Source organism: Vitis vinifera, chromosome 13 (genome assembly GCF_030704535.1).
Source record: "Vitis vinifera cultivar Pinot Noir 40024 chromosome 13, ASM3070453v1".
In the NCBI taxonomy this organism is placed as follows: Eukaryota; Viridiplantae; Streptophyta; class Magnoliopsida; order Vitales; family Vitaceae; genus Vitis; species Vitis vinifera.
In genome coordinates this window covers 2,446,140-2,458,585 of record NC_081817.1, presented here as the reverse complement: position 1 = coordinate 2,458,585, position 12,446 = coordinate 2,446,140, and the positions used below count along the sequence as shown (strand labels likewise).

General features: G+C 30.5%; 3 protein-coding genes across 3 annotated transcripts; all 3 read right to left on the bottom strand.

Annotated features, from left to right (window-relative positions):
- Nucleotides 1-1,573: 1,573 nt before the first annotated feature.
- Nucleotides 1,574-3,087, bottom strand: LOC104881147 (uncharacterized). Its single transcript, XM_010660325.3, has 3 exons — nucleotides 3,004-3,087; nucleotides 2,220-2,668; nucleotides 1,574-1,666 (listed from the first exon to the last, which is right to left on the bottom strand). Exons 1-3 carry the CDS (start codon nucleotides 3,017-3,019, stop codon nucleotides 1,574-1,576), a joined length of 558 nt encoding a protein of 185 aa, XP_010658627.1. The 5' UTR covers nucleotides 3,020-3,087.
- A 2,977-nt stretch (nucleotides 3,088-6,064) lies between these two features.
- LOC109123732 (uncharacterized) lies at nucleotides 6,065-7,334 on the bottom strand. Its single transcript, XM_019224357.2, has 2 exons — nucleotides 6,892-7,334; nucleotides 6,065-6,340 (listed from the first exon to the last, which is right to left on the bottom strand). The coding sequence occupies exons 1-2, from the start codon at nucleotides 7,327-7,329 to the stop codon at nucleotides 6,278-6,280; spliced, it is 501 nt and encodes a 166-aa protein (XP_019079902.2). The 5' UTR covers nucleotides 7,330-7,334; the 3' UTR covers nucleotides 6,065-6,277.
- A 3,794-nt stretch (nucleotides 7,335-11,128) lies between these two features.
- On the bottom strand, nucleotides 11,129-12,195 carry LOC109123731 (uncharacterized). Its single transcript, XM_019224355.2, has 2 exons — nucleotides 11,734-12,195; nucleotides 11,129-11,221 (listed from the first exon to the last, which is right to left on the bottom strand). The coding sequence occupies exons 1-2, from the start codon at nucleotides 12,193-12,195 to the stop codon at nucleotides 11,129-11,131; spliced, it is 555 nt and encodes a 184-aa protein (XP_019079900.2).
- Nucleotides 12,196-12,446: the final 251 nt, after the last annotated feature.

The following is a 12,446-nucleotide window of genomic DNA, read 5'->3' as shown; positions in this document are numbered from 1 at the left end:
AAACAATGAGATGGAAGGATTATCAATACGGAAAAACCAATCTGTGAATGAGGCAGATAAGCACTATACAACTCTATATAACATTATGATCAAGATAGGCTATTCAATCTAAAAGAGCTACAGATGGTTAGATCACATACTTCACGCATGGTGGAATCAACCACTTTCTCCTCCAGTTCACCTCCCACTTCATTTATATTGGACTTGTTGAGGAGATCAACAATGGACATAGTGGAAAGAGGCTTCACAACCAAAGCATCCGTTACCATATCTGTCACTGCCCCTTTCACATAACCTTTCTCGGCTTTTTCAGTGTCCGAAAAAATGTAATTTGCCTCACTTGCCATATCGCCATGGAAAAAAGGACAAACAACGGATGGATAATGAGCAAGAATGTGGGACTTCTTGAATTTTGATTAATTCTTTCCTTTCTCCTCAAAAACCTTTTGTTTTTTCTCTTCATTTTTTTTACTGTTCTTTATTAACCGTGTTATAAGCAATGTTCGGAAGAAATATCTTACATAACCAAACTCATATATATACTTAATTTTGTTGTCATTATTGTAGTAGCAATGTTCTAAAGGAATATCTTAAAAATTATTATTTTTAATTTATTTTCAAAAATATTTCTTAAAGAAAACATACAATTTTAAATAGAATTAATTTTCAAAAGTTATTTAAAATTATTTTGGAAATAAAGTCTCAAATATATTTAAAATTTTTGTTTGAAATATGATTTTTGTGTTTGAAAATTGATTTGAGTGTAATTATTAATGAATTACTTAATTAGAGTCCACACACATACAAGAAATACAAATTTTAGAAGATCGTTTTGATTCCATTTTTGTCAATTAGGGGATAAGAAAAATGGATATAAAAATAAACATTGAATCAATTAAATCAATTTCCATGATTCCAAAACCTAACTAAACTTCACGAATATTAAAAATTGAACCAATTTGGTTGGTTTTGATGGATTCGAACAATTTTTTATAGAGCATTTTTACTGAAGAATTCTTTAAGAGGTTTTATATTATACTTAATTCCATAATATCTTCATAAAGAACAAGTAATGAAAATTGTTTTTCATATTTGATTCTCAAACATGATTTTATTCTTGGAAATAATTGGTAACTTTTTAAGAATTGTTTTGAAATACTATTTTTTGATAACCATTTGAAAACAATTACCACATAGTCAAAATACTTTTATCTTTGAAATAGCCTCGTAATGTACCCAAATTATTCTTATTTGAATGCTCTATCACACAAATCTCACCTCCTCTTTCTCTTTATTTTGGAATGATCTTTGACAAATTGTATAGCACATTAATTTTTATTAATATTATTCTTATTCCAGTTCTATAAAATTGGAGCTCTGCAAATATTCTTTATAAGGACAAAAAGAGTTTACATTATATAAAGGCAATTAAGCATAAACATTATTTAGAGATTCAGGACTTTATTATTGTTACAAATTCAAGAACAAAGAGAGTTTACATACTCCAATGGTTTAGCCCTCAAACAACCAAATTTATAGATTGTAAGGGAAGAGAACAAACTAAATCATCCCCTTATCCTTCTTTTGTTTTTGTTTCTTCTTTCCCAAGGAAGACCTTAGTGAGAGCTTCCTTGGAATGCAAAGCAAAATGCAATAGGTCCAAAGCCTGAAAAGTGAACAAAAAGATTGATTAAGTCAACATTAGAAAAGAAAGTACCTTTCAAAACTTCAAAGAAAAAATTAAGACTGTTTTTTAAAACAATTATGGAAAACACTTCTTGAGAACGGTTCTTTAAAACTATTTTATAATTATTTATAGAATAAAAATGTGTTGGAGAACCTAAAAAGTTCTTCAATCTATTTTTTTAATGTTAATTTTTTTTTTTTTTACATTTAATACTATATTTTTAATCATTTTTTTCATATTTGTAAAATTATTTTTTAAAACAACTCTTAAAAAAACAAATAAAACAATTAACTAAAAGATGTTATTTAAAAACATCATGTTTTCTATTTCATAATTGAAAACGTGTTTTTCTGTTTATTCTGAAAGACAAAAAACTATTTTCAAAATCAATTATCAAACAAGGCTTAATAATTTGCAAGTAACATCTATTGATTAATTGTGTCATGTGAAAAGGATAACTCCAACCAAATCTGCAAGAATATAGGGCAGAAAAGAAATCAATTAAAACCCAACAAGGTAGAGAATTGTTTACCCCTACGAACTCAATTGAAACCACCTTTTCCTCAAGAACATCAACTTCTTGTATGTTGTACTTCTTAAACAGAGCCATGGTTGATGTCATGGACATGGGTGTTACCGACAAGTCATCAGCCACCATGTAGGTAACTAAGCCGTCTTTCACATGTCTATCACTCGATGACAAAGGAAGATCAAAGAAATGAAGAATAGCGTCGACTGGTGTATTCATTTTTAGGAGCGAGTCCACACTTTGGTTAGGCAGCAAGTAAGCTTCTTCCAGTTTGTTGATACTTTTATGCAGGTTTCTTAGGCAATTTTCTTTTGGGAGTAAACTCACGATGGTGCCAATGGGCAAAGTTAGGAGGTTGAATAGGAAATCTATGAAATCATATTCAGCTTCAGCAAAGACAACTTTATCATCCTTTTTGTTGATTAGAAGCTTCAAGCTCATCTTAGGGGTTGCTTTAGTTGCCATGCATAAATTGGACCATAAAACAAAAATTAGTTTTGGATCATAACCAAAATTTGTTATGTAACCACTTGCTTTCCACCATATAGATACTATCGGTTTTGGGCTCAAAAGGTTTTTGTGGCTTCAAAATGTATTTATAAGGTTAAGAGGAATGTGTGTGTGTGTCTGTATATACCTTCATGATATCCCATATCAAATTAACAAGAGAAAAAATTTCTTGAACTCCTCCAGACCTAAAGGGTTCTCACGGTCTAGAGCAGCTTAATTAATCAAGAAAATAAGAAAATTAACAAACATATAATTCAACTAAGTTTTGTAAGCTTACATGACATGGAAGCCATTTCCTCGAGAAAAGTAGTGTGCTAACTTTTAAGTACTTCGAATTAAGCTTCAAAACAAAAATAGAAAGAGAAAAAAAAGAGATGAAATTAAAATAGCTAACTAGTGATCTTGATATGGAATTAATGACTCTCTTCTTGTTTTAAATTAATTATATATATGAGCAAAGATAAAGTGGTTTTGGTTCTTTCCTTTCTCCTTAATTAATGGTTTTGGTTCTCTTTTTGCAAGTATGGTTTTGAATTTTGATTCTTTCCCTTCTCCTAAAAAGATTTTGGGTTCTATTCTTTCTTAGCAATAGTATAGCCAATGTTCTCAAGGAATATCTCACATAACCAAGCTTCCTTCAGCAACTTCAAGCCTTATCATAGAACCAAACAAAACCCAACATGATTGTTTAAAGAGTGAGTTCAATTAAGGTAGGTGCTTTCACTAAGATTTTCAACACTCTCATACAAGTTATCGAGGCAACCTAGCTTGCTCTTCTTTGTAAGGAGACTGATCACAGTTCCAACAGGCAAAGCCTGAAGGTTAAAGAGGAAATTTATAAATGAAGTCTTGTCTCGCTTCAGTAAAAAGGACTTCAATTGTTGTTGTTTGTGTCTAATAGAAACTTCAAACTCATACTTGTATAAAGAATGTTATACAAAATATTTTCTATAATCATATATCATTTTAATATTAGTTTTCTTTATAAAATAAAAACGTTAATTATTAAGAATATGTATATAAATATTGTTAGTCATTTAGGGAAAAGGTTATAACATGATGAGGAACTTATGAAGATACAAGGAGTAGACATAAGGTTATTCAGGATGGTTGGGGGTATAGAGTAAAAACAAGGACATAACAATTGTTTTCTTTTTTTTGGTTTATATCCTATATTATATTTTCTATGGCATGGTAAAGTGGTTTTTCTTACTCATGGCTGTAGGTCTGGTCCAACCACGTTAAAATCTCATGTATCTTTATTATGTGCATCATTTTGTATATAAATTGATGGAACTGTTACTTTGAAGTTGCCAATATCAACCTTACACTATCAATTTCCTTGAGAGATTTCAATGTGATATTATAAGTATTAGAGAAGCATGATCTACATTATGAACCCAAATCCTACAAGTCATGTTTTTAGGAAAATTGTTAGTTTAACATGATATTAGAGGTTCATTTGAGGAGAGGTCTTTCACAATTTTACATATTTATTTCCCTATTTGCATATTTGAATGTCAAAAAAATGACTGCAAGAAAATTGGTAGTTTAACAATAAGATTCACTTCTCAGCTTCTTTAGCTATGCTTTCGGTAAAATTAATTTTTTCATTCATGAACGGAGTGGAGTGATGTAAATGGGTCTAATAATGATAGTGGTAAGAGCTGCATTTCTCTAAAAAAATTCCTTTTGATTCAAACCCTGTGGCTAATAACGCAAAGTTCTACCTTGTGAGGGTAGACACATAAGCTAAGAAGCCCTTTGTAACTTTTACAAAGGAAGCCATTGGCAGGAGCTTGCTTGGTCTGCATAGATGCCATCGCAGTTTCAAACCCTCCATAAATTAAGATGCTGACAGCAGATTAATCTTCTGCTTACAAAACCAGAAACTTTTCAAAACAAAACCCTTGAGTATTTCTAAAAGTAGCACTTGAAATCCAACATAATTCTTTATGCCTGGCCTGTATTCCCAAGGAAGACATTCGTCAAGGCAGTTTTGGACTGGAGCGATGCGTTTATCAGCAGCTTCAAACCCTATCATGAGTGCAAACAGAACAGGAGAAGTGAAAGCAACAGCATTCATTTAAGAAGAAATAACATAAAGAAATCTGACCCACTACTATATATAAATAGTTCAGTTTAATTTGATTATAAACAATGAGATGGAAGGATTATCAATACGGAAAAAACAATGTCTGTGAATGAGGCAGATAAGCACTATACAACTCTATATAACATTATGATCAAGATAGGCTATTCAATCTAAAAGAGCTACAGATGGTTAGATCACATACTTCACGCATGGTGGAATCAACCACCTTCTCCTCCAGTTCACCTCCCACTTCATTTATATTGGACTTGTTGAGGAGATCAACAATGGACATAGTGGAAAGGGGCTTCACAACAAAGCATCCGTTACCATATATGTGGCACTGCTTGAATTTTGATTAATTATTTCATTTCTCCTCAAAAACCTTTTGTTTATTGTTTGTATTATTCTTTATTAACCTTGTTATAAGCAATGTTATGAAGGAATATCTTTAGAATTATTTTTTCTAAAATTATTTTCGAAAATATTTCTTAAACAAAACATACGATTTGAAGTAGAATTAATTTTCAAAAGTTATTTAAAATTCTTTTGGATATAAAGTCTCAAATATATTTAAAATTTTTGTTTGGAATATGATTTTTGCATTTGAAAATTGATTGGAGTGTAATTATTAATGAATTACTTAAATAGAGTCTATACACATACAAAAAATGCAAATTTTAGAATACTGTTTTGATTCCGATTTTGTCAATTAGGGAATAAAAAAAACAAATATAAAAATGAACATTGAATCAATTAAATCAGTTTCCACGATTTCAAAACCTAAATGAACTTCACAATTAATATAAAAAATTGAACCAGTTTGGTTGATTTTGATGGATTCAAACAATTTTTTATAAAGTATTTTTATCGAAGAATTCTTTACAAGGTTTTATATTATACTTAATTCTATAACAACTTCACAAAAAAACAAGCAATGAAAATTGTTTTTCATATTTGATTTTCAAACATGATTTTATTCTTGAAAATAATTGATAACTTTTTAAGAATTGTTCTCAAATACTATTTTCTGATAACCATTTAAAAAACATTACCATAGTCATAATACTTTTATCTTTGAAATAACCTCCTAATGTACCCGAATTATTCTTATTTGAATGCCTTACCACACAAATCTCACCTCCTCTTTCTCTTTATTTTGGAATGATCTTTGACAAATTGTATAGCACATTAATTTTTTTCTTATTCTTATTCTAGTTCTATAAAATGAGGCTATGCAAGGATTCTTTATAAGGACAAAGAGTTTACATTATATAAAGACAATTAAGCACAAACATTATTTAGAGATTGAGAACTTTATGATTTTTACAAATTCAAGAACAAAGAGAGTTTACATACTCGAATGGTTTAGCTCTCAAACAACCAAATTTATAGATTGTAAGGGAGGAGAAAAAACTAAATCATCCCCTTATCCATCTTTTGTTTTTGTTTCTTCTTTCTAAAGGAAGACCTTAGTGAGAGCTTCCTTGGAATGCAAAGCACAATGCAACAAGAGCAAAGCCTGAAAAGTGAACAAAAAGATGGATTAAATCAACATTAGAAAAGAAAGTACCTTTCATAACTTCAAACAAAAATTAAGACTGTTTTTGAAAACATTTAGGGAAAACAATTATTGAGAACGGTCCTTTAAAACTATTTTATAATAATTTATAGGATAAAAATGTGTTGGAAAACCTAAAACGTTCTTTAATATTTTTTTTCCTGTTTTTAAAAATAATTTTATCTGTAATATTATATTTTTAATCATTTTTTCATATTTTTAAAATTATTTTTTAAAGAAACTCTAAAAAAATAAATAAAAACAATGAACTAAAAAAATGTTATTTAAAAGCATCATATTTTCTATTTCCTAATTGAAAACATGTTTTTTTTGTTTATTCTGTAATACAGAAAACTATTTTCAAAATCAATTACCAAGCAAGGCTTAATAATTTGTAAGTAACATCTACTGATTAGTTGTGTCTTGAGAAAAGGATAACTCCAACCAAATATGCAAGAATCTAGGGCAGAAAAGAAATCAATTAAAGCCCAATAAGCCAGAGAATTGTTTACCTCTTCAAGGCCAATGGCAACCACCTTTTCCTCAAGAACACCAACTTCGCTTATGTTGTACTTTTTAAACAGAGCCATGGTTGATGTCATAGACATGGGTGTAACCGACAAGTCATTAGCCACCATGTACGTAACCAAGTCGTCCTTCACATGTCTATCACTCCATGATAAAGGAAGATCAAAGAAAGGAAGAATAGCATCGACAGGTGTATTCAGTTTTAGGGGCGAGTCATTGCTTTGGTTAGGCAGCAAGTAAGCTTCTTCCAGTTTGTTGATACTTTCATGAAGGTTTCTTAGGCAATTTTCTTTTGGGAGGAAACTCACGATGGTGCCAATGGGCAAAGTCAGGAGGTTGAATAGGAAATCTATGAAAGAATATTCAGCTTCAGCAAAGACAACTTTATTGTCCTTTTTGTTGATTAGAAGCTTCAAGCTCATCTTAGGGGCTGCTTTAGTTGCCATGCATGAATTGGACCATAAAACCAAAATTAGTTTTGGACCATAACCAAAATTTGTTATGTAACCACTTGCTTTCAACCATATAGATACTGTCGGTTTTTGGCTCAAAAGGTTTTTGTGGCCTCAAAATGCATTTATAAGGTTAAGAGGTACGTGTGTGTATATATATACCTTCATGATATCCCATATCAAATAGGAGAAAAAAATTCTTAAAAATTGCTCCTGACCTAAACATATTTTTAAGCCGTGAGAACCATTTAGGTTTGGAGCAACTTAATTAATCAAGAAAACAAGGAAATTAACGAACATATAATTCAACTAAGTTTGGTAAGCTTACATGATCTGGGAGCCATTTCCTCGAGAAAAATAGCCTACTAGCTTTTAAGTACCTAGAATTGAGCTTCAAAACTAAAATAGAGAGAGGGAGAGAGAAAAAAAAAAGATGAAATTAAAATAACTAACTAGTGATTGAAGTGGAATTAATGGCTCTCTTCTTGTTTTAATTTCATTATGCATATAAAAAAAGACAATGTGGTTTTGGTTCTTTCCTTTCTCCCCAATTAATGGTTTTGGTTCTATTTTTGCAAGTATGGTTTTGAATTTTGATTCTTTCCCTTCTCCTAAAAAGTTTTTGGGTTCTATTCTTTCTTAGCAATGGTATAGGCAATGTTCTCAAGGAATATCTCACATAACCAAGCTTCCTTCAACAACTTCAAAACCTATCATAAAACAAAACAAAACTCAACATGATTGTTTAAAGAGTGAGTCCAATTAAGGTAGGTGCTTTCACTGAGATTTTCAACACTCTCATACAAGTTATCGAGGCAACCTACCTTGCTCTTCTTTGTAAGAGGACTAATCACAGTTCTAACAGGTAAAGCCTTAAGGTTGAAGAGGAAATCTATAAATTAAGTCTTGTCTTCTTTTAGTAAAAATGACTTCAATTGTTGTTGTTTGTGTCTAATAGAAGCTTCAAACTCAAATTTGTATAAAGAATGTTATACAAAATATTTTCTATAGTCGCATATCATTTTAATATTAGTTTTCTTTATAAATTAAAAATGTTAATTATTAAGAATATGTATATAAATATTGTAAGTCATTAAGGGAAAAAGTTATAACATGATGGATGAACTTATGAAGATACAAGGAGTAGACATAAGGTTTCAGGATGGTTCAGGGTGTAAAGTAAAAACAAGGACATAATAGTTGTCTTTTTATCTGGTTATATTCTTTATTGTATTTTTTATGGTATGGTAAAGTGGTTCTTCTTATTCATGGATGTAGGTTTGGTCAAACCACGTTAAAATCTCATATGTCTTTATTATGTACATCATTTTGTATATAAATTGATGGAATTGTAACTTTGAAGTTGCCAATATCAACCTTACACTATCAATTTCCTTGAGAGATTTCAATGTGATATTATACGTATTAAAGAAGGATGATATACATTATGAACCCAAATCCTACAAGTCAAGCTTTTAGGAAAATTGTTAGTTTAACATGATATCAGAGGTTCATTTGATGAGAGGTCATTTACAATTTTACATATTTGTTTCCCTGTTAGCATATTTGAAAGTCAAAAACCGACTGTAAGAAAATTGGTAGTTTAACCATATGATTCACTTCTCAGCTTCTTCAGCTGTGCTTTCGGTAAAATTAATTTTTTCATTCATGAACGGAGTGGAGTGATGTAAATGGGCGTAATAATGACAGTGGTAAGAGCTGCATTTCTCTAAAAAAATGCCTTTAGATTCAAACCCTGGGGCTAATAATGCAAAGTTCTACTTGTGAGGGTGGATATATAAGCTAAGAAGTCCTTTGTAACTTTTAAAAAGCAAGCCATTGGCAGAAGCTTGCTTGGTCTGCATAGATGCCGTCGCAGTTTCAAACCCTCCATAAATAAGCAGATTTAATCTTCTGCTTACAAAACCAGAAACTTTGCAAAACAAAAGCCTTGAGTATTTCTGAAAGTAGCACTTGAAATCCAACATAATTCTTTATGCCTGGCCTGTATTCCCAAGGAAGACATTCGTCAAGGCAGTTTTGGACTGGAGCGATGCGTTTATCAGCAGCTTCAAACCCTATCATGAGTGCAAACAGAACATGAGAAGTGATAGCAACAGCATTCATTTAAGAAGAAATAACATAAAGAAATCTGACCCACTACTATATATAAATAGTTCAGTTTAATTTGATTATAAACAATGAGATGGAAGGATTATCAATACGGAAAAACCAATCCGTGAATGAGGCAGATAAGCACTATACAACTCTATATAACATTATGATCAAGATAGGCTATTCAATCTAAAAGAGCTACAGATGGTTAGATCACATACTTCACGCATGGTGGAATCAACCACCTTCTCTTCCAGTTCACCTCCCACTTCATTTATATTGGACTTGTTGAGGAGATCAACAATGGACATAGTGGAAAGAGGCTTCACAACCAAAGCATCCGTTACCATATATGTCACCGCCCCTTTCACATAACCTTCCTGGGCTTTTTCAGTGTCTGAAAAAATGTAATTTGCCTCACTAGCCATAGCGCCATGGCAAAAAGGACAAACAACGGATGGATAATGAGCAAGAATGTGGGACTTCTTGAATTTTGATTAATTCTTTCATTTCTCCTCAAAAGCCTTTTGTTTTTTTTTTTTTTTTTTGGTACTATTCTTTATTAACCGTGTTATAAGCAATGTTCGGAAGAAATATCTTACATAACCAAACTCATATATATACTTAATTTTATTGTCATTATTGTAGTAGCAATGTTCTAAAGGAATATCTTAAAAATTATTATTTTTAATTTATTTTCAAAAATATTTCTTAAAGAAAACATACAATTTTAAATAGAATTAATTTTCAAAAGTTATTTAAAACTCTTTTGGAAATAAAGTCTCAAATATATTTAAAATTTTTGTTTGAAATATGATTTTTGTATTTGAAAATTGATTTGAGTGTAATGATTAATGAATTACTTAAATAGAGTCTACACACATACAAGAAATACAAATTTTAGAACATCGTTTTGATTCCATTTTTGTCAATTAGGGGATAAGAAAAATGGATATAAAAATAAACATTGAATCAATTAAATCAATTTCCACAATTCCAAAACCTAACTAAACTTCAGGAATATTAAAAATTGAACCAAATTGGTTGGTTTTGATGGATTCGAACAATTTTTTATAGAGCATTTTTACTGAAGAATTCTTTAAGAGGTTTTATATTATACTTAACTTCATAATATCTTCATAAAGAACAAGTAATGAAAATTATTTTTCATATTTGATTCTCAAACATGATTTTATTCTTGAAAATAATTGGTAACTTTTTAAGAATTGTTTTGAAATACTATTTTTTGATAACCACTTGAAAAACATTACCACATAGTCATAATACTTTTATCTTTGAAGTAGTCTCGCAATATACCCAAATTATTCTTATTTGAATGCCCTATCACACAAATCTCACCTTCTTTTTCTCTTTATTTTGGAATGATCTTTGAAAAATTGTATAGCACATTAATTTTTATTATTATTATTCTTATTCCAGTTCTATAAAATTGGAGCTCTGCAAATATTCTTTATAAGGACAAAAAGAGTTTACGTTATATAAAGACAATTAAGCATAAACATTATTTAGAGATTTAGGACTTTATTATTGTTACAAATTCAAGAACAAAGAGAGTTTACATACTCCAATGGTTTAGCCCTCAAACAACCAAATTTATAGATTGTAAGGGAAGAGAACAAACTAAATCATCCCCTTATCCTTCTTTTGTTTTTGTTTCTTCTTTCTCAAGGAAAACCTTAGTGAGAGCTTCCTTGGAATGCAAAGCACAATGCAACAGGTCCAAAGCCTGAAAAGTGAACAAAAAGATTGATTAAGTCAACATTAGAAAGAAAGTACCATTCAAAACTTCAAACAAAAAATTAAGACTGTTTTTTAAAACATTTGTGGAAAACACTTCTTGAGAACGGTTCTTTAAAACTATTTTATGATAATTTGTAGAATAAAAATGTGTTGGGGAACCTAAAATGTTCGTTAACCTATTTTTTTTTCTTCATGTTTTTAAATGTGTTTTAAAAATATTTTTTAAAGCAACTCTAAAAATAAAAATAAAAACAATGAACTAAAAAATATTATTTAAAAATATTATGTTTTCTATTTCTTAATTGAAAACATGTTTTTTCTATTTATTCTATAATACAGAAAACTATTTTTAAAATCAATTAGCAAACAAAGCATAATAATTTGCAAGTAACATCTAGATTAATCGTGTCTTGGGAAAAGGATAACTCCAACCAAATATGCAAGAAATTAGGGCAGAAAATAAATCAATAAAGCTCAATAAGCCAGAGAATTGTTTACCTCTTCAAGGCCAATGGCAACCACCTTTTCCTCAAGAACACCAACTTCACTTATGTTGTACTTTTTAAACAGAGCCATGGTTGATGTCATAGACATGGGTGTAACCGACAAGTCATTAGCCACCATGTACGTAACCAAGTCGTCCTTCACATGTCTATCACTCCATGATAAAGGAAGATCAAAGAAAGGAAGAATAGCATCGACTGGTGTATTCAGTTTTAGGGGCGAGTCATTGCTCTGGTTAGGCAGCAAGTATGCTTCTTCCAGTTTGTTGATACTTTCATGCAGGTTTCTTAGGCAATTTTCTTTTGGGAGGAAACTCACGATGGTGCCAATGGGCAAAGTCAGGAGGTTGAATAGGAAATCTATGAAAGAATATTCAGCTTCAGCAAAGACAACTTTATTGTCCTTTTTGTTGATTAGAAGCTTCAAGCTCATCTTAGGGGCTGCTTTAGTTGCCATGCATGAATTGGACCATAAAACCAAAATTAGTTTTGAACCACAACCAAAATTTGTAATGTAACCACTTGCTTTCAACCATATAGATACTGTCCGTTTTCGGCTCAAAAGGTTTTTGTGGCTTCAAAATGTATTTATAAGGTTAAGAGGAACATGTGTGCGTGTGTATATACCTTCATAATATCCTATATCAAATAGGTGAAATTTTTTCTTAAATTGCTCCAAATCTAAATGGTTCTCATGGCTTAAAAATA